Below are 24,859 nucleotides of genomic sequence, written 5' to 3' on the forward strand. Positions count from 1 at the left end.
TCAGGATTCGGGGAGTAGTCAGCGGCGGCAACGATAAGGCGATTATCATGACGTATAGCCTTATCGAAGTACCGTTCCGACGCTGACTTCATGTATTTCGGGATAGATTCGAGGCCCAGGTCGTCGTGTAGGTCAGTTTTCATACGTTCCGTTCCTATGCATTATCTATGTACATGTTAAGGTACTATTTTTGGTAAGTAATATTTTTAACAAACACATAAAACCCTTTCTGCAAAAGGTTCAATTTTAAACTTTAAGACTATTAATGCGAAATTGTTTTACGTTGTTATGCCACAATGTTTCATAAACAAATAAAAAACTCGAAACTTTTCTTTTTTTTGTTTGTTTTAATGCAATTAACCATAGTAAAGAAAGTTAGTGTTTGTTGATTAACTCTACTCATATATGGCTGTCTTTGCCTGAAAAAGTGGTTACCCATGAAATTTATTTTTATATTTTATTGCTTACTTGCCACGCAACTAACCGGACACCGGACCTAATAAATAGGCTTCAAAAGCGACAAATCCTAAGTCTTGATAGACACGGTTGACTGAGTGGAGCAGTCTCGATGGAGATTTTGCTCTGACCGCCTAACAGCTCTCAACACATCTTCTTATAGTCTAGCTGTCTGATTAAAAATTTATTGCTTAGATGGGTGGACGAGCTCACAGCCTGGTATTTACTTGTTACTGGAGCCCATAGACATTTACAACGTAAGTCAGCATTTATATAAGCCCACCTTCACACATGAATTCTAAGATCTCACAGTATTTACAGTACAACGGCTGCCGCACCCTTCAAGCCAAAGACATTACTGCTTCACGGCAGAAATAGGCAGGGCGGTAGTACCTACCCGTGCGGACTCACAAGGCGTCGTACCACCAGTAATTACGCAAATTATAATTTTGCGGGTTTTCTTTTTATTACCCGATGCTATTCCAAATGTGGACGCCATTGGCGAACATTTGTTAATTATGTATGTCATTAGAAAAGGTGGTACCTGCCTGTGGGATTGGAACACCGTTGCATGGATGATCTTGATGGAGTTTGATGGCAACAATAAAAATACTGCAAATGTCTTACAAGTATATTCAAACTTATTATAGTTAAATATTAAATTAACTTACGTATTCTAAAGTGTCTTTTACAACACTGTGTCATTATAATAAGATTCATTATTCAACGTTTTTAAAGCTAAATGGTCATTGCGTTGCTGATGTTAGTGATTAGCATTCCGATTACATTAAAACTTAACGATCTTACAAAACAATAAAATTCTACCATACAATGTTCAATTACATTTCTGGTTTTTTAATTTACATAAATATCATAATTAAAACTAATTTTATTATTACTGTTAAATAGCGTTGATGAAACTAAGTCGTCGGTGACAAAGGAAATTGTATTCGAAATATTTAAACTAATGAAATAAAAATAATAAATTAGAGGTGAAAACGTTCAAGTGAGCAGTTTTAATTATGTCTTAAAAATGCGACGCGAAAATCGAGAAAATACTAAGTAAAATATTGTTATGCCGGGAAGAGTAACGCCATCTATCGCCGAATAGTCGAACGAATATCGAAGGATCTAGTAGCACCTAGAACGCTCGAGAAGTACAACGCCATCTATTGTTAGATAGCGGAAACACAATACTAGAAATGTATGGAATATTCTCGAATATTTTAGGGATGTGGTATCGGCTATAAAAACGTTGCAGAGATGGCACGCAGCGGTCAGTAAACGGAACTACTCGAAGCGAAACAGCGAACGGATCACTTGAAGCGAAGCGGAAGAAGCGAATTGAGAAATTAAAAGTGATTGTGAAGTGTTTTAAGTGTTCTAAGTATTGAATACAGTATTACCTTGTAATTCGGTAGAATTTTTTATTTATCCCGAACCCCAGCCCATAACAATATCATTACGGATCGATTACGAATCGATACAGCAGAGCGATACTACGTTAATCGGAAACTAAAGACTATAAAAGTAATCGTTTTATTTTCAAGTTAACTAAAATACTGGCGTTTTATCAAACGAAATACACATACAAAATATGAAGAGAGAGAGGATAAAGAAAATTTGCGAATGAGAACTTAACATTATATTTACATAAATCACTTCAACATATTATTTGCAAACATTCGACAATGCGAAGTCGTGACAGCTAATATGAGAATTTTCAGGCTACAACATTAGATAAAAATTTCAGAGAAATCTTTGTTTTTTTTTTAACGATTCTACAAATTCGGATTTTGGAAACGGTGTTGCGAACAATCAAAAATATCCAACAGAATATCGTTAACGAGAAATATTGATTGTTAAGAATTTATGAACACCGAAGCTCTAGTGATTTCAATATCGAAACGGAATAATAATGATAAATATTTTCCCGTTTATATTGGAGATTATTAAACTGGAATGATAGCTTCACTCCTAAAATAGGCAGTACAATAGCTCCCAACTAGACAAAATTACAAAACAGCCTGCTAGTAGAAAATGGTCGTTGGAGTTACGGGGAAAAGTTCGTAAGATAACTTGAGGACCTTCAAGCTGAGATGCACAACTATTTTAACCTAGAAACAGATTACCAGTATCCATATCTAAGTCCCCAATACCCTCTACTACTGGTCTATCTTAATGCGCTTCTAACATTGATTCTTAGACTTTATGTGTCTTCCAGTAAATCTGACGTTGATTGTTTGATCTCGTCATTGACATGTTCAAGCGTCTCTTGGCCGCTTTGTGTTTCGTCTTGAAGCAGTTTCAGTTGATCTCTTTGTTTCCTCGAGAAGAAACCAGCCTGCGAACCGAGTTTGGAAATCGTAAAAAAAGAGGCAACATAATTACGATTAAAAGTGTGCTCTCTTAGAGAGGTTAAACACAATTGTTGCCCATCTGAGGCACTGTTAATAATTTGTCAATATCTATAGTATGTCGTCGTGGTCTAAAGGATAAGACGCCCGGTGCATTCGTATTGAGCGATGCAACTATTTCGGTGGCAAGTACCAAAATTTCCATTGAAATATGTACCTAACATAAGTTCATGACTGCCACGGTGAAGAAATAACATCGTGTATTAAAAATAAAAATCCACAAAAGTTATGATTTGCGTGATTATTAAATTGTGAGTATTAAAAAAGTAAGAGTTTTGAATTTTTTGCGGAAGTTCGGATACCATTAACGGAACCTACGTCACATGACCTCGTGCGATTGTAGGGATAATTTGCGGTACTGTTTTTATTTGATGGCAGATACCACTATCCTGCCTAGTTCTACCGCGAAGCAGTCACGTGTTCTGTTTTGAAGGGTGGGGCAGCCAACCTAATACAATAGAGACTCTGACTTAAATTATCAGCAGTACAATCAGTAAATGCCGATTGGCGATGGCAATGGTGATTGGCGATTGGAGATTGCTGTTGTCCATTCTCTGGTGAATCCCTTAATCGCCTCATAGAACACCAACGGTAAGGGATGGGATAGTGCTCTTCTAGACCGAAATACCCAATGCTTCTAATATTGAGAAGTATTACTTACTTTGTATAATCCGAACACAATTGCAGCAAGAACAATGAAGCCGACCACCGAGCCAACTATTTGTGGCCAGATCGGCGGAACCGGCTCCAGAATCAACGTGGTTGTGATTTCAAACGATCTAAAATGAAAAAATATAAAAATGTTAAAATCAGGGACCTTAACAACTGGACACGCATTGTTGGTTACTTAACCTTTTTGGATTTTGTTTCGGACCTTTGGTCAGAGACAGATTGCGGCAGATAGGTATTATTAAAGAACTTAGGTCATAAACCTTAGGTCATAAACGCCTGTTTGGTCCAAAACATCGAAAGAATTGAATCTTTCGCGGTTGAATATTACACTTAGTTAATTACTATCGGCAGTCTTATCACATTGCAAAGGTGCGATCATAAGTTTGTTTGTGACCACGGCGAACGGCACATTAATTAATAAAATCGTGTGAGATTCCGTTAAAGTACAGTAGGTACTTATAACCGTTATGGCTGCGGTACGTGAGGAATGGCGACGTCTTGTGAAGCGCACCATCACCCGAACTGATGACCACGACCACTCTGCCAACGACGATTAAGAACAAGAAATCCCCCGTCCGGGCGTAGCTGAAAATAGCCTCTTAGGCTACCAGCGAATAGGTAGGGGAATTTAAATAAATGCCTCAAGGACTATCTACTGAACTATATGACTTTAGAGCATTTAAACAGTTGCGTTTTCTCATGAGGGAGAAGAGGTCGACCGAAGAAGACATGGATGGAGTGTGTGAATGACGATATGAGAGAAAGAGACTGAGTGTTGAGATGACGGCTGATAGAAGAGAATGGAAGAGAAAAAAAAGCTGTACCGACCCCGCTTAGTGGGATAAGGTGAAGAAAAGAAGATGAAGTTTTCTCATGACCAGATATGATTGCACACCTTTTCTCAGTCAAGCAAGAAGTCTTAATCGCTATGTGTACCTACTTATTTAGATCCTTCAAGCGCAGCACGATTGCAGTGGTGACGTTGAAGTTATTGTTGGATTGTAGAAAATCTCCTGTAAATAAATAAAAGCACTTTATAATTCTTAAAATGCGAATTGAAAACACACATTTACAAAAACGCTACTCTGAATTTGTTAAATACTTTGCAGTCCTCTGTGAAGCGACGAAAAATATTTAAATTCCATATATATAAGTATATAAATTGTTTAGGTCTTAGATTAAAACAGTACCTAGCTACTTACACATCTTTCTATATCCATAGATAATAATATTACTTTGAATGAATAGTCTGTATTGTTGTTGGGATTTGACGTCTGCGCTCTAAGACTCTTTTGAATAAAAATGTATAGAAAGTAGAAGTAATCCGTAGAAGGGAGGCAATCTCCACGGAGCATACAAATAACCTTATCCGTAGAATGGAATTCTCAAGCATTAGTATATCTTTTGCACATCATGCTAATTTCGCAGGATCGAACTCTAGAAGATAAATACGACTTTATTACCCTCACCGTGCTTAGACAAGTTGAACCGTAAATTCAGAATCACCGGCATGGATACCATAGCTGGTACGGACCATCCGCATTCCACGTGGGATTTGATGCTGTGGCAGCCCTCCAGCGAATCAATCAGCTCAATCTGTAAGTTCCGAAGGTTTTCAAGGAAAATTTAACAAATAATCTTAAATTTAAAAAATAAGTATAGTGAAAAATAAGCATAATATTATTAAAACACTAATTAAATAAAAAATCGCTCACCTTTTCTGGTATGGTGATATCAGCGTCCAATATATGCCAATTTGAGGGCCCGTAGTTCGTGATCTTTAAAATTATTTTAAGTATATTAATATCCATTTTTACTGGACCACCGAGTCATGTATATCTATATCTATACTTATAATATTATAAAGAGGAAAGATTTGTTTGTTTGTTTGTCAATACAATAGGCTCCGAAACTATTGAACCGATTTAAAAAATTCTTCCACTGTTGGAAAGCGGGGATAGCGTATATCCCCGGGTGACATAGGCTATATTTATTATATTTTCAAAAAATTATGGATCCTTACTGAAACTCCAATAATGTAATTCAATGTGTAAAAAAATTACCTAAAATTCTTTACATTGCGTGCGCTACTTCCCAAGCGAGGGCCGGGGCGGGCCGCTAGTAGGTAATAAAGTGTAAATAAAAATTGATACCTTATAAAAATGCGTAAATAATATCAACTCGCCGTCGTTCAGCTTATCTCTCGAGACATGAATGGTATTATTTGGTAATTGATTACTAAAACAAAAGAAAAAAAAAAACATATATAGACAACCCTTCTTGTTGGCAAAATGTATGTCTAATAAACTATTTAATAAAATTTTGTTAATTTCAAATCATAAGCAACTTCATTAAACATGTATGGAACTGTATTTAAATATATTTTAAAGAAATCTATTTGTATATGAGTAATAATGTTTTATACCGGAAAGTAAGACTGTAAAGTAAATGTAAAAGAATATTTTAAAACTAACTCTCACTAACTATGAATTTGAAAAACAGAATTGTTTATTTAAAAAAAAAACTAAGCTAAGCTAATTTCTATGACTAAAAAGTAAATAAAAAACAATATTTACATACCCGCTAATACTGAAATTAGCCACAGGATTTACATCGATTGTCAATTCTTTGCTTGCATCATCAGTAATGGTCCTATACAATAGATCTGCCAATTCAGCTTCAACAATAAACTTATCAGCTTCCTCAGTGTATTCCAGTTCAACCTCCCAAACTATTTCTTCGTTCCTCAATAAAGGGGCTGGCACATCACAGTTCATGATTAAATCTTCTAAAGAACATTCGCTTGGAACTCTCTTAGGGGCAGATGGAAGAGTAATATTGACTTTAGCACCGTAAGCCGGTTCTTCGGTGTTCAATATTTTCAATTTAAATCCTAATTTGTCGTCTGTACCTGGAACATATGGACTGTTTTTGGGTTAGAATCTGCAGGATTTTGTTCACGAGACGATAGTTAGATATAATTGAATTGGTGTCTTGCTAAAAGCCCAGTGGATTTTTAAATGGCATATGGACAGATTGATTCTTAACCCATCCTTTGTTAGATGGTAACCGAACCCCAAAAAAATAAAGAATGTAACGCAGGTTATTTGTACCAAGGCGTACAGAATCACAACATGACCTAAGGGGCTATTTAGAAAATAGGCCTAATTATACAGGGAAAAAAACTAATGCTACCTTTACCACGAACTGATAATCTGGAAATTCAATCGCAGTTTTAGGAGATTTTGATTACAAAATTGTATCTTATCATTGCCTACTAGAAATAATATTATTATATAATGATCGGTCTTTGTTTGTCACTTAATCAAGCAGCTAATGAACCGTTGATAATCTTACTATCCATATAATGTTACATTACGTCCGCATATTTCTAGATTTTTCTTTCAACCATTGTAATTTTCATCAATTTCATTGGAGACTTACTGGGCTAAGTCTAGTAAAGCTTACCTTGTCAGCGGTTCCAGAGTCATCTTCAGCCATGGTAAGCAGATGAGATCGTTACCACAGTCCCTTAATATTTGCAATAAGAATGTGGCGCGTAGAGTTGACTCTTCAGATAATCTCGCAGCATCATATAAAAATTCTCTCGAGTCTTCTATAAGAAAGTGTAACATAACAGGCCCATTCTTTGAATTCTATTAGGCTTCTAAAGCAAATAGGCTAAACAACATTTAATCAACGTTTGATCTTTTTATGAAAATTGCAACAGTGATAGTCGAATGTTCTGATTTTGTCAATCCTAGCTGTTGTTTTAACGTGTTGCAGGACATACTTGAATATCTTTGAGCTTTTTTACAAAGTTTAGAGGCAGGTTGTATAGTCGTCGTGGCCTAACGAATAAGACGTGTGGTGCATTCGTGTTGAGCGATGCACCGGTATTCGAGTCTCAGGCGGGTACCAATTTTTCTAATGAAATACGTACTCAACAAATGTTCACGATTGACTTCCATCGTGTAATAAAAATCAAACCCGCAAAATTATAATTTGCGTAATTACTGGTGGTAGGATCTCTTGTGAGTCCGCGCGGGTGGGTACCACCACCTTGCCTATTTCAGCCGTGAAGCAGTAATGCGTTTCGGTTTGAAGGGTGGGGCAGCCGTTGTAACTATACTGAGACCTTAGAACTTATATCTCAAGGTGGGTGGCGCATTTACGTTGTGGATATCTATGGGCTCCAGTAACCACTTAACACCAGGTGGGCTGTGAGATCGTCCACCCATCTAACCAATAAATAAAAAAAGTCGTATCAACAGGTGCTACATGAGTTTGAAAGTATCGGGCGCCATTTTAAAAGATTTGATAGTTAAATAAAATAAATGTACTTCTATTTTATTATTTTAAATTTTTATTTCACGATATATTTAAACTTCTCTAGTATAGATATAAACTACCGAGATGTGAGTTCGAAGGCTCGTATGTAATGTATACTCATTACGGCTATTTAAACAGGAAATAAGTTGTATTGCGGCCGTAATAGGCAAGATATTTGAATATATCCACGCGAGCTTAAATTTAACACATACATGAGGATGGATTATGCAAATTTACAAATTCTAGTGCATTTTTTTTACTACTTTGACATCTTTCGTCGTCTAAATTCAAGATTGAGAACAGATAGTAGGTATGTATTTCTATATAAAATCTAATTTGCGGGATTATTGTTGTATTAATAACAATAATTGAATTCCAATACTTACTCTTCAGGCGTTCTTCTAGAACTAATTCGTGTTTCAGGGATATCGGTGTTGACAGATCGGCAGTAGGCTAAAATTTATAAGGAGAATATTTATAAGCAGAATGTCAGATTAATAGTACTGAAGATCATTCTAAATAATAAAATACTTAAATAATTAATAATAACTTAATAATAATAACTTATGTACTTAATAATAAAATACATCGCATGGAAATTTTTTAAACGAAAAAAATATTTAATGAACCCGTTCTAAATATATTAATGATGAGTATGTAAGAGATTGACCTTTGCTGGATTTATGCATAAACAGCCTCGACACAATATACAGACCAGGTTCAGGGGTGATTTGTCGAAACCTTAGGCAAGTTAATATAGGTAAAACAGACAACGAAAAGTTGCTAGGAAATATGAGAGTAACGAATAAATAGAGCTAGATTGTAGATCGAAAGAAAAGAGTATAGGAATTGTTGTAGCCATTCATTGAAGTGGTAATAAGCCACATTAACTAACTCGATTATATTTTTAATTATTTTATTTTTTATTGTTTAAATGAGTAGACGGGTTCACGGCCCACCTGGTGTTAAGTGGTTAGCGGAGCCCATGGACATCTACAACGTAAATGCCGCCACCTTGAAACATGAGTTGTAAGGTCTCAGTTTTAACAGTACAACGGCTGTCCCGCCCTTCAAACCGAACTACTGCTTCACGGCAGAAATAGGCAGGGTGGTACCTACCCGTGCGGACGTCCTACCACCAGTAAAAAATACAGCTTATCCTTGACATACTTGCATTGTATTCGGTTACGGAATGCAAAGATTGTTTCTTAAAACTGGTGGTGAGATTAAAGTTGCATCTCTGGGCTGCGGTAAGCAATTAGCACCCGATGCGCTGTAAGCTTACTGTTTCCATACACAACTATGAAAAAGTAGCATGAAAGTGAAAAAATTTCCGCTCATCTGTGTGCTTAGTGCAAGTTTTTTAACGTTCTCCATAGCGTAAAAGTTAGCTCATATTTGTATTGAATTATGGAATGGGATCATTTGCCTACGTTTGCCGTATGGGCACTGTTCCAACTGCATACAAAATTGGGTTAACTTTTACGCTATCGACAACGTTAAAAACTCGTACTAAGCACACTGAATACTGGATCGGGTGTAACAATACTGTAACTTACTTTAACCGCAATAGTCCGTTCAGTGCATTGTTTGTCTCCGGGCCTCGCCACTACAATAGTTTCCGAATCGCCCGATACCTGCGCTCTGTTTTGTTCCGGGTCAACGATTATTCGAGATTTTATATCTGAAATGTATTTATCTCTAACATTATGATGTTTTAATAATGCTCTGATTTTGCTTTATTGAAATACAACTAGATGATGACTAGATGGGTTTCTTTTTATAACGCCATCTTGTTATGTCTTTAAAGCGGTTAGTTGCCCTCAATTAAGAAAAATAGTATTATTATTCGCCAATAGATATCGGGAAGAGTTGATTATTGAAAACACGAATAAAACTACATTTTCTGAATATAAATCGTAGCTAGATCGATTTATCGCCCCCAAAATCCCCTGTATACTAAAGCTTTATGAAAATCGTTGGAGCCGATTCCGAGATTCAGATTATATATTAATATACAAGAATTGCTCGTTTAAAGGTATAAGATTATGATTGTCACTAATGTATTCTCTAGTTTTACGACTCATATAGGCATAGTAAATGTTATTCTAATATACTCGTAATTGATAACATCGATATATTAGACAAGAAGTATGGAATTATGTAGCTACCAAAATAGAAGAAAATGTCTAAAAATAAACTTACATAATTTAACATGTCGCCACAAAGGCTTATCGGGTATCTCAATACAGGCAAGCGCTGTGAATTCGGTTGTGTTCTGTGGTAAATTGATGGCATCTGGAACTTCGATCTGAGCGTGAACGTCCATGGATGGAATACATCTGAAGAGGTAGACTTCAGCACTTTCGTGAGCACCCACGGCTAGATCTGAAACCATTTTTTTAGTAAATGCTGGAGTGTACAGAGAAATTCGTTTTTGATCAATATACCTATTTCATGAAGCCCAAGATATATATAACTAGTAATGAGAGGGGAACAATTTTAAAAGAAAGCTAATAAATCTAGAGTCCCTCTGCACTATAAGTTCTCGGTTTCTGATAGTTTGTTAATGTTACATTCTTTAAAGTTCCAGATTTATTTTTTACTGCTGGTAAGACCTCTTGTGAGTCCTCACGGGTAGGTACCACCACCCTGCCTGTTTCTATCGTGAAGCAGCAATGCGTTTCGGTTTAAATGGTGGGGCAGCCGTTGTAACTATACTGAGACCTTAGAACTTATATCTCAAGGTGGGTGGCGCATTTACGTTGTAGATGTCTATGGGCTCCAGTGACCACTTAACACCAGGCTGTGAGCTCGTTCACCGTCCTTAGCAATAAAAAAAATAAAACCCGAGTGCGGCCCTGCGCTGGACCATCGCACTATAATTTTAATATTCGACGGTACTCGCAAAATGCTTTCGTTGGGTCGAGTTCGAGAAAGACATACGCTAGGTGCTCCACTATTAATAATTAACATCTGTATTTGATCGCTCTTTAATCTATACTAGAGGTCCCGCAGTAGTCGAAATTCGACTATAATTTATTGGAATTGTAAGTTTGTACACTATTATGCTTGTATTTTATACTTCTATAATCACAAATTTCGCAAAGACTATACATAAAAAATATTATCAAAGACAAACAATATTTAATCTATTCTCAATTTGACAACAGACGTCAAGAACAAAAGTTTGACAATAAATAGTATGCATGCGTGTGTGCGTCAAATACATGGTATGTAGTGTGTGTAATGTTTTCTTTATTGATTTAATGTATCTTTTATGCATTATTTAAAAAAAATATTAGCATTGTGCACTTCTTCTCTATCTTCTCTATAAGTGCGGAAAATTTCATACTTCTCCGTCCGCGCAATTTTCGTAAAAAGGGATACAAAGTTTTTGCTTCACGTATTAATATATAGATATATATAAATGAATGGCTGTTCGTTAGTCTCGCTAATACTCGAAAACGGCTGAACCGATTTTTCTAATTTTGGTCTTGAATTATATGTGGAAGTCTAGAGAAGGTTTAAAAGGTAGGTAAATATGAAAATGCTCGGAATTAAATAAAAATAACAATTTTGGTTTTTTCTTTGATGTATCCCCCGTCGGACCGATTCCTTTTGTTTGTTTTAAGTTTATTTTATACAAAAGTTTAGGTCTTTTATTTATAGATTGAGGCACTACGAAGTCTGCCGGGTCAGCTAGTTAAATGTAAAATTGTAGTCAATTGATGGTATCATTTCACTGTAACGAAACCATACACGCAATACCTATCATAGATACTTTTTGTCATTTGTACACACATGTACAATATTCACTATTGTCATTGTTTTTAATTGCATTCACAAGAAACATATTAATTTAAGTTTAAGAATTACCGTTCAACTCCAACTCAATAGTTTTACTTTCTCAATTACTAACAAATCATGGGCTTAATACAAACATTATTGGTCTGTTCTTACCACTACAGTTATTGTTATCCACATCGTATCCTTTAGATATTGACATTCCAAAGCTTCTTGCGCCTTCCGGTGATATCCTCTGAATGTGATTACTTCTCAAACCTTTCTTATGTCCTTTGTAAATGTAGACAGTGCCACTTCCTTCATCCTCCCAGGGTGCGCCTATGGCAATATCTGAAAGCATTTAGTGAGATAAAGATTTTAAGGTTAAAGAACTTGAACAGAGAGATAGATTCTCAGTGTAGATGCTACGGATCATTGCTTTGTTACGGCCAGTCTAAGCAAATTCTCTCAGGTAAAAAGATTCATCCTAATAAGAACGTAATCATGTGTGATGTTTCCGTTTCAACTGATAGCTTGTCTACAAATTTTAGCTAACAAAAATATACCGACCACATCACGTAAAATATAAATAAACTGCTGATATCCTGATTTCAATAATATTCTACGTCGTAAATCATGATCTAGTTATTAAGATTATAAATGCTGGGCAGTTTATGTGACCTTTTTATTCCTGGTAGAGATTTACAAAGCATATCATATTCACCTTTATAGCCATCCCCATCAATGTCGCCCAAATCAGCAATAGCTATCCCAAAATGAGCTCCGCTCGCACCAGAGCCGAGGACCATACCCGCTTCTTCTAAAACAAAGCTCGAATCCTGTAACAATTATTATTGTGTAAATTATAAATCTGTCCAATAATTTTTTTAATCACAAAGTGGTGTATTAAAATCCCAATGCTGGAATAAAGTGTTAATTAAATTTAAATCTTGAATCCAAGAAAGGACGTCACGTTTGAATTAAGTATCTCTCTTTAAATTCGTTATACTTATCTAACGCTTCTGTCTTGTCTAAATCTAGTCACGTTAAAATAATTCTTAATATCTTGTTCAGGTTCTAGCCTAGATTATGGATAACGAATAGCTAGACAACAGTAAAGAGCTGACAGCCTGATTGGACTGTGGTCAAATTAGCAAAATAAGACCTACGAGTCCTTCGAAATTTGTATGTTACTTTTGTGTGTGTATTTGTGTCTTTTCTATTGTGTATTTTTAAATTTTTTGTGTGCAATAAAAGTACCCATGTTTATTGGTATTTATTATATATTTTCTACATCATCATCATCATCATTACTTCCTATTACCTTCTGCTGAGGTATAGGGCTCGAATCAATTTTTTCCATTTACATCGGTCTTGGGCAGTCTATTCTAGCTCCTCCCACGTCATGCCGAAGACACCCAGCTCCTGCTCCGCCGAACGACGCCAAGTTGTTCTGGGGTGGCCTCTCTTCCTTTTTCCAGACACTTTCCAGACCAGTGTTCTCTTTGATAGAGATTTTCTACTTCAATATAATAATTTTATAAACGGGACTTACTTTCTCTCGAGTCATGTAAACGAATACGGCGCCTTGATCAAAAGGCAGTCCACCGTCTTTCTTCACATACGTCGGTGCTCCTACAAGCAGATCTGATCGGCCGTCACCATCAATGTCTGTACAGCAAAGACTAGCTCCAAAATAAGCTCCGAGATGCGGTCCTACCAATTTCGCCAAGATACTCAAGGGATCCTTCTCTCTTTGAACTGGTTTGAAGACTAAAACCTGAAGAAGAAAATGTTCTCCTTTTTAATTGTAAATATAAGAGGAAGTATTTACATCATAACGTGAATTCTGATATACGAGGTTAAGGTATGACTTTTATTGTATTAACGGCTATGTCAGTTCAAACCGAAAAGCTTGACTTGTAGGCAGAAATGGGCAGGATGGTCACCGCCAGAAATTACGCATATTTATGAACTTTGCGGGTTTGATGTTTATAACAATTTGTTATTCGTTCATCGTAGAAGTATATTGTAAAGAAATTTCAGCTATGTATTTCTTTAGAAATTTTTTAGGTACTTGAACGTTTTAAAAAACGGCATAGTCGCGACACGAGTATACTGTGTACTTAAAATCATGTGGGCTTTTCCTATCTCACATTGTTTGGTATACAATGTTTCCATGTTGTAGTTGGATGAGTGACTTGATGTTATTGGACCGGTCGTTGTTAACCTTAATTGTCTTGAACCTTCGATAGAAGAACAAAAGCACGCTGAGACAGTACAGAAAAAAGTTCAAAATAGAGGGCAGAGATCAATTATGTCTATAAATGTGATTCCTATAAGTGGTATAAGAGAGTAAAAGGTAGTTAAAATAGTAGATATGAACTCCTTAGGAAGGATGAACAGTTAATAGAATAGTGGAATAGTGGCGAAGGAAGAGTGAAATAGCTAGAAGCACTAGACTTGATTCTTATAATAAAGGATATAGAAAAAAAAATAATAAATAAATAGACACTACGACAGACGAACTAAATAGACAACATGTAAGTAATTTTTTTTTATTGCTTAGCTGGTTGGATGTGCTTACGGCCCATCTGGCGTTAAGTGGTTACCGAAGACCATAGACATCTACAACGTAAATGCCGCCAGCTACCTTGAGACATGAGTTCTTAAGTCTCCTTTTTTACAGTACAACGGTTGCCCCACCTTTCAAACCGAAACGCATTACTGCTTCACGGCAGAAATAAGCAGGGTGGACTGTTTTACACGTGGGCTATTCAAGTTGCCGTGATAATTACCTCTCCATATCCCATATGTGCACGCGGACCTCCGCTTACATACAATACGCTCCCGTTTGGTTCGAATATGCCAGACTCTACACTGTAACCTGTTAAAATATTTTCAGATTAATGCACGTTCAAAGATGTTCCTTATGTGATATGAACTGAGATAGAGTTGTTTATTACTAGCCAAAATAACATAGAAGTTGTCGCTTATATCAGAGGACTTATTGACTTATTGCAGGGACTGGGGTGGCAGAAGTGAAATTAGTAACGAATCGCAGAGAAAGCGTATAGAACTCGGAGCCCACAACACTAAAATTACGAACAAAAACCATTTCTTAGCTTCTTAATAAATCCATGTAATTGTATTTCAAGTGAACTTACCGAAATAGCTATAAGGTTCAAGATCCCGGGTGTAGTAAGGATTCGAAGTTGTCTGTTTGCTGATATACGAGCTCTCCTCGTCCTGGCTGTATTTGAAACTGACGATGCCGCCTATAAACAGCATTTAGAGATAAGATTTACTTAATTGGGATCAAAGGTTCATCTAAGCAAGCATCCTCTCCAGTTGTTATTATAGTTAGCTGGTGAAGTATCCGTGGCCTTTTTTTCCTACCTATGCTGATAGCCTTGAGGGGCTATTTAAGCTTCTCCTTGACGTGTAGGTGAGTTCACACGGCTCAAATCGGGAGTGTTGCTAACACTGATCCTAGCAAGAGCAGTGCTTCGCAGAATCTACTAACGGATCGGAAACGCCATCCATCCCACGAGAAGATCTCGTGGGATGGGTGGCGTTTCCCTCCCATCTCGCCGGATTCCACGAGAAGATCCGGCGAGAAACTCAGTGGGCGTTGGTATTCCAATGCGAAATGCATGTATATACAAAATTCCATATCGAGGGCTGAAAGGTGCATTTTATTTGGTATTAACATCAACAGTTCGACGTTGGTGCTAATACCGGTTGAGCCCCGTGTTGAGCCCCGTGAGCTCACCTACTAGCCCGGTGAATAACCCCTCGAGGTTACTAGAATAGGTAGGAAAAAAAAGGAATATCAACTAATATTGTTTTTAAGTGAAACAAAGCGCTCCGAGCACCGGCTAGCCACGACACCCAAAGAACTTTTAACATAATAAATATACTAACCAGTCCATTGCAGTAGTCCAGGGGCTCCGACGATCACGTAATTGTCTTCGGTCACTTTGGTCGACATTCCCGCTTGACCGTAAGCGTAGAAGTTGACATGGACACCGTATTCCCCGTATTCAATCCTGTCACCGTTTACCACGAAAGCCTGGCGATCTATGTAAAGAATACAACCCATTATCTTAATTTTGGGTGTTTTAACTGCGTCTTTCGACATTAAGGTTAGAGCTTCTTTTTTTTTATTGCTTAGATGAGTGGACGAGCTCACAGCCCACCTGGTGTTAAGTGGATATTGGAGCCCATAGACATTTACAACGTAAACGCGCCACCCACCTTGAGATATAAGTTCTAAGGTCTCAGTATAGTTACAACGGCTGGCCCACCCTTCAAACCGAAACGCATTACTGCTTCACGGCAGAAATACGCATTCTCGCTCACGACTCGGTCGTGCGCGGACGTGCTTTCCGATCCGTGGCCCGCTTGCGAGCTGCGTCTCTGAACTCACAGCTGTGCTCGACAGTGTAGTGACCGTGAATACATCGTGCTTACAATTCGGTAGTGCGGACGTTCCGATCCGTTGGTTGCTTGCGATCTGCGTATCGGAGTCCATTTTTGTGCGCTAAAGTGTTGTAACCGCGAACCCACCCTTTACCAACTGCCTTTTTCAAGGCAAAACCAATCGCTACGATCAGGCTTCCTGTGGCACTCACAGGCTAGCGATTTCCTAACCCTTCCCAAAACAACAGTCTTTTTCAAGACTAGACCCCAGCTCGCGATTCTGCCTGCTGTAGCATTATACAGCCCGAGCGGGTTCCTTTCCTTTTCCCCGCCGATTGCCGTTTTCACGGCATAGGCATTCCCCCCCCCTGCTCCTTGCTGTCCTGCAGCACAGGGGGGTTACAAATCCTATCCGGGGCCTCGCCTTTCGGCGAGTTCAACAAAAGTCCCGGGGCCGCCCCCCCCGGGCAAGAAGACCGAAGATGAGCGAAGATTTTGTGTGTGACAGTGATAGTGCTAGGGACATTGTCGGGTTCCTCCGGGATAGGTACCCGTCAATTAGGGCCGAGTATCTCAGCTATAGGGCCTCTCGTGGCAATCCCTCCCCCCCCGCGTCCGTCGCCGCGTATTTCAACCGTGCCTCGGAGGCACGCCGCGCGCCCCCCGCCGTCGCGTTAAGTTCGAGCGCACGTTCCGACGATGCGACTCACGAAGAGCCTAGCGCTACCCCCACCCCCGCGCCCGCGTCGATTGCGTCATCGCTCGTATCGTCCGTCGCGACCTCCGTAGTCTCAAGTTCAAGCTCCGATACGGAATCGGAGATGGACTTTGAATCCGCGTCCAGCCCTCAGCCCGGAACCTCGGATGGTTTCCAAACAGTGACACGTGGAAAGAAGCGTACTCGCGCCGTGGAGTCCCGGAACTCCACGACAAAACAGACGAAATCCGCGTCCGCCTCTCGACCGAAGGTAGTAGTTACACCGGAGTCGGACTCCGCGCGCCGCGTAACCCCACCGCCGCGTCCCAAGCCCGCGCCCGCTCCTAAAGTAGCTGCCCCGCCCCCGCTGATACTTCAAGAGAAGACAGCGTGGAATCGCGTATCCCAGGCCCTTCAAGCAAATAAAATTAACTACACCCATGCGCGTAACGTCGCGCATGGGATTCAGATTAAGGTCGCAACGCCGGGCGACCATAGGGCCCTCTCAGCATACCTCCGAAAGGAGAACATAGGTTTCCACACCTATGCTCTTCAGGAGGACCGCGAGCTCCGCGTAGTAATACGCGGAGTACCGAAAGAACTAGACATAGACTATGTTAAGGAGGATCTGATCGCTCAGTCACTCCCTATAGTTAGTGTGCATCGGATGCACAGTGGGCGGGGCAAGCAGCCCTATAATATGATTCTCGTCGCGTTGGAGCCAACCCCGGAGGCAAAAAAGAAAATTTCATGCCTCTCGACAGTTTGCGGCCTATCCGGGGTCTCCATCGAAGCCCCCCATAAACGTGGCACTCCCGGGCAGTGCTACAGGTGCCAACTCTATGGCCACTCGGCGCGTAATTGCCACGCGCGTCCCCGCTGCGTGAAGTGCCTCGGCGATCACGCTACGTTAGATTGCTCGCGAGTTAGGGAAACCGCGACCGAACCCCCCAGTTGTGTCCTATGCCTTAAGCAAGGGCACCCCGCGAACTACCGTGGATGTCCTAGGGCTCCGCGAAAACGTCCAACCCTCCCAGCTCCGCGAACCGTCGGCCCAAAGACTTCGGCACCCTCAGTGCCGAAACCTGCCTTCGTGCCGGCTGCAGTTCCCACGGTTTCAGCGTGGAAAAAGCCGCTGCCGTATACGAAGGCGGGAACGCAAACCGCACCCCCGCCCCCGCTCGCGACACGCCCCGCGCCCCAGCCCCTGCTCGCACCTCGCCCCGCGCCCGCGTTCCGTCCCCCGCAACCCTCTGCCGCCAACGACTTCGCGCTCGTGCGCGACTTCGTCACCGCGGTGAACTTCGACCGTCTGCGATCGTTCGCTGACGCTATCCGTAGGTCGGTAACCCCCGAACAGCGGCTCGCGGCCGCCTTCGATCACATGGACGTTTACGAGTCCGTGTCGCGTACGTTATAAAATCTTTACCGGTAATCAATGGCGCAAAAAGGTAGAGAAAAACCGTATTCCCTTACGTTAGCATTCTACAATGCTAACGGACTCGCGCGGCAACGCGATCAAATTTTCGAATTCCTCCGCGACAATCTTATAGATATCTTGTTAGTGCAGGAGACCTGTCTGAAGCCCTCGCGTCGCGACCCGAAAGTCGCGAACTACGTCATGGTTAGGAATGACAGACTCACCGCCTCCAAAGGCGGGACTGCCATTTACTATAGACGGGCCCTGCACGTTGTCCCTCTCGATACTCCCTCGCTCTTACATATCGAGGCGTCAGTGTGCCGTATCTCGCTGACAGGACACCAGCCGATCGTCATCGCATCCGTCTATCTCCCCCCGGACAAGCCCCTACTGAGCAGTGACATCGAGTCACTGTTCGGCATGGGAGACTCCGTCATCCTGGCAGGCGATTTAAATTGCCACCACACTAGGTGGAACTGCCATCGTACAAACGTTAACGGTAGGCGTCTCGACGCGTTTATAGACGACCTCACCTTTGAAATAGTCGGTCCCCCAACTCCAACATGTTATCCGTATAACATCGCGCTCCGTCCGAGCACTATAGACCTGGCATTGCTTAGGAACGTAACTCTGCGCTTGCGTTTCATCGAAACAATGTCAGAGCTCGACTCAGACCACCGACCTGTCGTTATGCAGCTCGGTCGCCCTCACAACCCAGTCACTGTTACGAGGACCATGGTGGATTGGAATAAGCTGAGCACGTGCCTAGCCGACGCCGCTCCGCCAATCCTCCCTTGCGGCCCGGATTCGAATCTATCCCCCGAGGACACCGTCGAATCCATAAACATCATTACCGATCACATCTCTTCCGCGATCATTAGATCTTCAAAAGAAGTCGATGTGGAGGACAGCTTCCACCGCATCAGACTGCCCCCCGATCTTAGGAATCTCTTAAGAGTTAGGAACGCGGCAATCCGGGCCTACGATCGTCTTCCCACGCATTCAAACCGGATTCAGATGCGTCGTCTACAACGCGAAGTCCACTCCCGCTTAAGCGACGCGCGTAACGATAATTGGCATAGTTATCTAGAACAACTCGCGCCCTCCCACCAAGCATACTGGCGACTAGCTAGGACTCTCAAATCCGAAACTACCGCTACTATGCCTCCCCTCATACGCCCTTCAGGCCAACCACCGGCATTCGATGACGATGACAAGGCTGAGCTGCTGGCCGATGCACTGCAAGGGCAGTGCACCACCAGCACTCAACACGCGGACCCCGAACACACCGAGTTAGTCGACAGGGAGGTCGAGCGCAGAGCTTCCCTGCCGCCCTCGGACGCGTTACCCCCCATTACCACTGACGAAGTTAGAGACGCGATCCACAACCTCCAACCTAGGAAGGCACCCGGCTCCGACGGCATCCACAACCGCGCGCTAAAACTCTTGCCAGTCCAACTGATAGCAATGTTGGCTACAATTTTAAATGCCGCTATGACGCACTGCATCTTTCCCGCGGTGTGGAAAGAAGCGGACGTTATCGGTATACATAAGCCGGGCAAACCGACAAACGAAACTTCTAGTTACCGACCGATTAGTCTCCTCTCGACGATAGGAAAAATTTACGAACGGCTCCTTAGGAAACGCCTCTGGGATTTTGTTACCGCGAACAAAATTCTCATAGACAAACAGTTCGGATTCCGCTCTAAACACTCGTGCGTACAACAAGTGCACCGCCTCACGGAGCACATCCTGATAGGACTAAATAGGCGTAAACAAACCCCGACCGGCGCCCTCTTCTTCGACATCGCGAAGGCGTTCGACAAAGTCTGGCACAACGGTTTAATTTATAAACTGTATAACATGGGAGTGCCAGACAGACTCGTGCTCATCATACGAGACTTCTTGTCGAACCGTTCGTTTCGATATCGAGTAGAGGGAACTCGTTCTCGTCCCCGTCAACTGACTGCCGGAGTCCCGCAAGGCTCCGCGCTCTCCCCGTTATTATTTAGTTTGTATATCAATGATATACCCCGGTCTCCGGAGACCCATCTAGCGCTCTTCGCCGATGACACGGCTATGTACTACTCGTGTAGGAAGATGTCGCTGCTTCATCGGCGACTCCAGATCGCAGTAGCCACCATGGGACAGTGGTTTCGGAAGTGGCGAATAGACATCAACCCCACGAAAAGCGCAGCGGTGCTCTTCAAAAGGGGTCGCCCTCCGAACATCACTTCGAGCATCCCACTCCGTAGTAGGCGCGCAAACACCTCCGCCGTTAGTCCCATCACTCTCTTTGGCCAGCCCATACCGTGGGTCTCGAAGGTCAAATATCTAGGCGTCACCCTCGACAGAGGGATGACATTCCGTCCCCATATAAAAACGGTACGCGACCGCGCCGCGTTTATTCTAGGACGACTCTATCCAATGCTTTGTAGTCGAAGCAAACTGTCCCTCCGTAATAAGGTAACTCTCTACAAAACTTGTATACGCCCCGTCATGACGTATGCAAGCGTAGTGTTCGCTCACGCAGCCCGCACCCACTTGAAATCCCTTCAGGTTATTCAATCACGATTCTGCAGGATAGCCGTCGGAGCGCCTTGGTTCCTTAGGAATGTGGATCTCCACGACGACCTGGAGTTCGACTCTTTTAGTAAGTATCTACAGTCGGCATCGCTGCGCCATTTTGAGAAGGCGGCACGACATGAGAACCCTCTCATCGTAGCCGCTGGAAATTACATACCCGACCCAGTAGACCGAATGGTAAACCGTCGACGTCGCCCAAAGCACGTCATTACGGATCCTCCTGATCCATTAACGGTGCTTTTAGGCACCACAAGCACCGGTCACCGTCCTCGTCGAACCCGTCGCTTGCGACGAAGGGCTCGACGAGCGAACTAACCCATAGACACAGCCCACTGAGTTTCTCGCCGGATCTTCTCAGTGGGTCGCGTTTCCGATCCGGTGGTAGATTCTGCGAAGCACTGCTCTTGCTAGGGTCAGTGTTAGCAACTCTCCGGTTGAGCCCCGCGAGCTCACCTACTAACGTTAGGGCGAAGCTGAAATAGCCTCTCAAGGCTATCAGCATAGGTAGGGAAAAAAAAAAAAAAAAAAAAAAAAAAAAAGGCAGAAATAGGCAGGGCGGTGGTACCTACCCGTGCGGACTCACAAGAAGTCCTACTACCAGTTCTTAGTAAGACTAAACGTTCTTAGTAAGACGCCTCTAGTTACTGCTACCACGTTTTATATAGGGAACGCAAATGATGCCGAAACGAATTAATTAAACACTAGAGGTCCCGCAGTAGTCGAAATTCGACTATAATTAATTGGAATTGTAAGTTTGTACACTATTATGATTGTATTTTATACTTCTATAATCACGAATTTCACCAAGACTACACTATAAAAAATATTAACAAAGACAAACAATATTTAATCTATTCTCAGTTTGACCACAGACGTCAAGAACAAAAGTTTGACAATAAATAGTATGCATGCGTGTGTGCGTCAAATACATGGTATGTAGTGTGTGTGCTGTTTTCTTTATTGATTTAAAGTATATTTTAAGCATTATTTAAAAAAAATATTAGCATTGTGCACTTCGCTGTATTCTCTATAAGTTTGGAAAATTTCATACTCCTCCGTCCGCACAATTTTCGTAAAAAGGGATACAAAGTTTTTGCTTCACATATTAATTAAACATAATTGTCCTTTTAGTGAAATGATATTTGGTGGAGCCGCTGTAATGCAGACGCTTCTGGCAGGGTAGCCGTCCCTACGATACCCTAAACCCCAGGCGCCCGTTGATATTCAATTATCTAACACAAATATAATTTTGAAACGTATTTCTCATAGTCCTATCCTTCAATAGTATACTAGGTATGGGCGTTAGGATATTTAATAAACTACCAAAGAAATTAAGAGACTTAGATGATTTTCATTTTAAGAAAAAACTAAAAGATGATCTTATTAGTGGAAATTATTATCACATAAATGATTTTCTTAGGGACGACATTGAAAATAAATGGAATTTTTAATTATTGGTTGAATTATGGATGAATGAATGGTAAATTATATAATATTATAATATCTTGCACGGCACTAAAATTCGCATGTCAAATAATGACAAAGCATACACGTTGCTTTTAACTTATGTAATAACTCATTTTCACTATGCTTGGCGAATAAATGATTTCTTTCTTTCTTTCAAGGAAGCTCCAACATTATTAGTTCGTTCTCAGGAACATTTCGAACGCACCCTGTTTAATTAGTGTAGTGATGTAATAAAAACTTTAAGTACAATTAATTGATATGTTGTAACAGCAGTAGTCTCCTGTTCCTTCGAAAATTTGAGGTCATTTGAACTGTAATATTAGATCTGTAAAATATCTTGCATCAAGCTCCACGATGCCCTTCACGAGGCCAAGGATCGCTGCAGATGGAGAACAATTGTACATGAGAGATTGATGTAGCGAGGTAGTCACGACCCTCAGTAATGTGGAGAATGACATAAGGAGGAGGAAAACATCTTCTACAATCTACCCCATAGTTTCTCGTAATGTTATCAGCAGTGGGACGTAAGTCCACTCGTGGGGGTGTCATTAACATGACAAATTCGACTGCGAAGCATTTGCGCGCGAAACTCGACTGTATTACAAGAACATTAAGACTTATATATCTTCGGGGAATTTACATTTAGAAATATAATAAGTCCTGCTTAATACCAGGTCGCGGACCGCAATCATACAGCTACTCTTTTATTTTAATATTATTATTATTTTTTGTCGTATGTGACTACTAAAACCGTAAAAGTATTAAAATTGTTGAAAAAAGGTAATGACAATAAAAAGTACGATTTTAAACGGTACAAGTAGCTTAAATTACATTTATTTTAATAAAAAAATACTTTATTTGCGAATGAAATACAATTCTCTTTTTTTTAAGGTATACTGGCCCGGAGGCCTTTCCAGTTTCACCAGGACAGGTGGGCGATCAAAGGCTCAGCCAGGAGGGGTGGAATTTACTAACAGCTGCCTGAGTGCCTCCGAAGGAGATCTAACAACTCAAGAGCAGTTGCTTTGCGAATGAAACTACTACCGGATCGGAAAAGATCCGGCGAGAAACTCAGCAGGCTGATGCATGGGTTAGGTTGCACGTCGACCTCTTAGTCGAGTTCGACGAGTACGGTTACCGGGGCCTCTAAGCTTGTTCCTAGTGTTAGAGCTGAAGACGCCTAATGCGAAGGTTATTGATTCTGACAATCCTATTATTTTTATCAACGAGAAAACGCTATAACGTAATATAATTTTTCAAAGAAAAAACTTTAGTGTGCTAGAATGACATAATGTAGAAGAAATTTCGAAATGTTAACAAAGAGCAACAATATGAATCACGAAATATACCAACACACAATAGATAATGAATAAACATAAGTGACTCATTATTAATTGTCTTTTTTATTGCCCTATCGCTTAAAAGTCTGCTTCCGTTTTTTTTTGTGTTTCGTCGCTCGTTAAAAGCAGAACAAGCTCACTGTCCACTGCTTGTTAAGTAATGACTGAAGTCTATAGATATGCACGCCTGTGTATCTAGGATCTCGCTTATCGGTGGCCTAAAAAATAAGAATAATAATAATTGCATTTACTCGACAATACAAATACAGATAAATTTTCAATTAATCTATCTCTATCTATATATATATATATAAATGAATTGCTGTTCGTTAGTCTCGCTAAAACTCGAGAACGGCTGGACCGATTTGGCTAATTTTGGTCTTGAATTATTTGTGAAATTCCAGAGAAGGTTTAAAAGGTTAAATAAATATGAAAATGCTCGGAATTAAATAAAAATAACAATTTTGTTTTTCCTTTGATGTGTACCCGTGGGACGGATTCCTTTTGTTTGTTTTAAGTTTATTTTATACAAAAGTTTAGGTCTTTTATGTATCGATTGAGGCACTACGAAGTCTGCCGGGTCAACTAGTATGACATAAAAATTCTAATTCTAAACAATATTACAATATATTATACTAACACAGTGGAGATAAAAAAGGCCGCGGCTCAGCTTTGTGGTAGCTGAAACTATCGCTGTTATTCTGCCGCTGCCTGTAATCTTCACTACATAGTATAAAACAAAGTCGCTTTCTCTGTCCCTTTATCCCTATGTATGCTTAAATCTTTAAAACTACGCAACGGATTTTAGATAGATAGAGTGATTGAAGAGGAAGGTTTATATGTATAATAACATCCATTAAATAGTGGAGAAATCAATAATAAATTACAGTTTCCGAAGCGAAGCGAGGGTGGGTCGCTAGTAATCTATAAACTTAAATCTAACAATACCTAAATTTAAAATTATGTGGCATAATCTACAGAACCCCTGCCTCCGCACTTTGCTGTTAAATAATACTTACCCATGTCCCTCAATGGATACAATATCCAGTCTCGTTCGTTTTTGTGCAAAAAACACACTCCGTTCGCCAAGTAATGCTTGCGTTTGTACGTGACCAGCCAACGAGGAGCGCAGATCTATTTATAACAAAATATAAAATTAAAAAAAATTAAAATAAACACTTAGAAAATATTACTGAAACTCGATTGCTAGCTAGCCACTCAAAGATTCGGTTTGCTTTACTGTTCATCGTCAGACCAATTT

At 40.6% G+C, this 24,859-nt stretch overlaps 1 protein-coding gene across 1 annotated transcript in view; it reads right to left on the reverse strand.

Moving 5' to 3' along the window:
• Nucleotides 1-1,073: 1,073 nt before the first annotated feature.
• The window catches only part of LOC114243542 (integrin alpha-PS3), a 30,023-nt gene continuing 6,237 nt past the window's right edge, over nt 1,074-24,859 (reverse strand). Inside the window, exons 4-21 of the mRNA XM_089732065.1 lie at nt 24,618-24,732; nt 15,591-15,746; nt 14,831-14,941; nt 14,462-14,550; nt 13,219-13,443; nt 12,388-12,502; nt 11,841-12,014; nt 10,083-10,265; nt 9,437-9,561; nt 8,264-8,330; nt 7,014-7,161; nt 6,126-6,470; nt 5,699-5,783; nt 5,261-5,323; nt 5,015-5,141; nt 4,486-4,558; nt 3,535-3,652; nt 1,074-2,800 (exon numbers count right to left, since the gene is read on the reverse strand). Of these exons, the coding sequence (XP_089588191.1) occupies nt 2,666-2,800; nt 3,535-3,652; nt 4,486-4,558; nt 5,015-5,141; nt 5,261-5,323; nt 5,699-5,783; nt 6,126-6,470; nt 7,014-7,161; nt 8,264-8,330; nt 9,437-9,561; nt 10,083-10,265; nt 11,841-12,014; nt 12,388-12,502; nt 13,219-13,443; nt 14,462-14,550; nt 14,831-14,941; nt 15,591-15,746; nt 24,618-24,732 (2,454 nt within the window). The 3' untranslated portion in view covers nt 1,074-2,665. The remainder of the gene's footprint in view (nt 2,801-3,534; nt 3,653-4,485; nt 4,559-5,014; nt 5,142-5,260; nt 5,324-5,698; nt 5,784-6,125; nt 6,471-7,013; nt 7,162-8,263; nt 8,331-9,436; nt 9,562-10,082; nt 10,266-11,840; nt 12,015-12,387; nt 12,503-13,218; nt 13,444-14,461; nt 14,551-14,830; nt 14,942-15,590; nt 15,747-24,617; nt 24,733-24,859) is intronic.

This window comes from Bombyx mandarina, chromosome 12, assembly GCF_030267445.1.
Source record: "Bombyx mandarina strain Sakado chromosome 12, ASM3026744v2".
NCBI classification, from domain to species: Eukaryota; Metazoa; Arthropoda; class Insecta; order Lepidoptera; family Bombycidae; genus Bombyx; species Bombyx mandarina.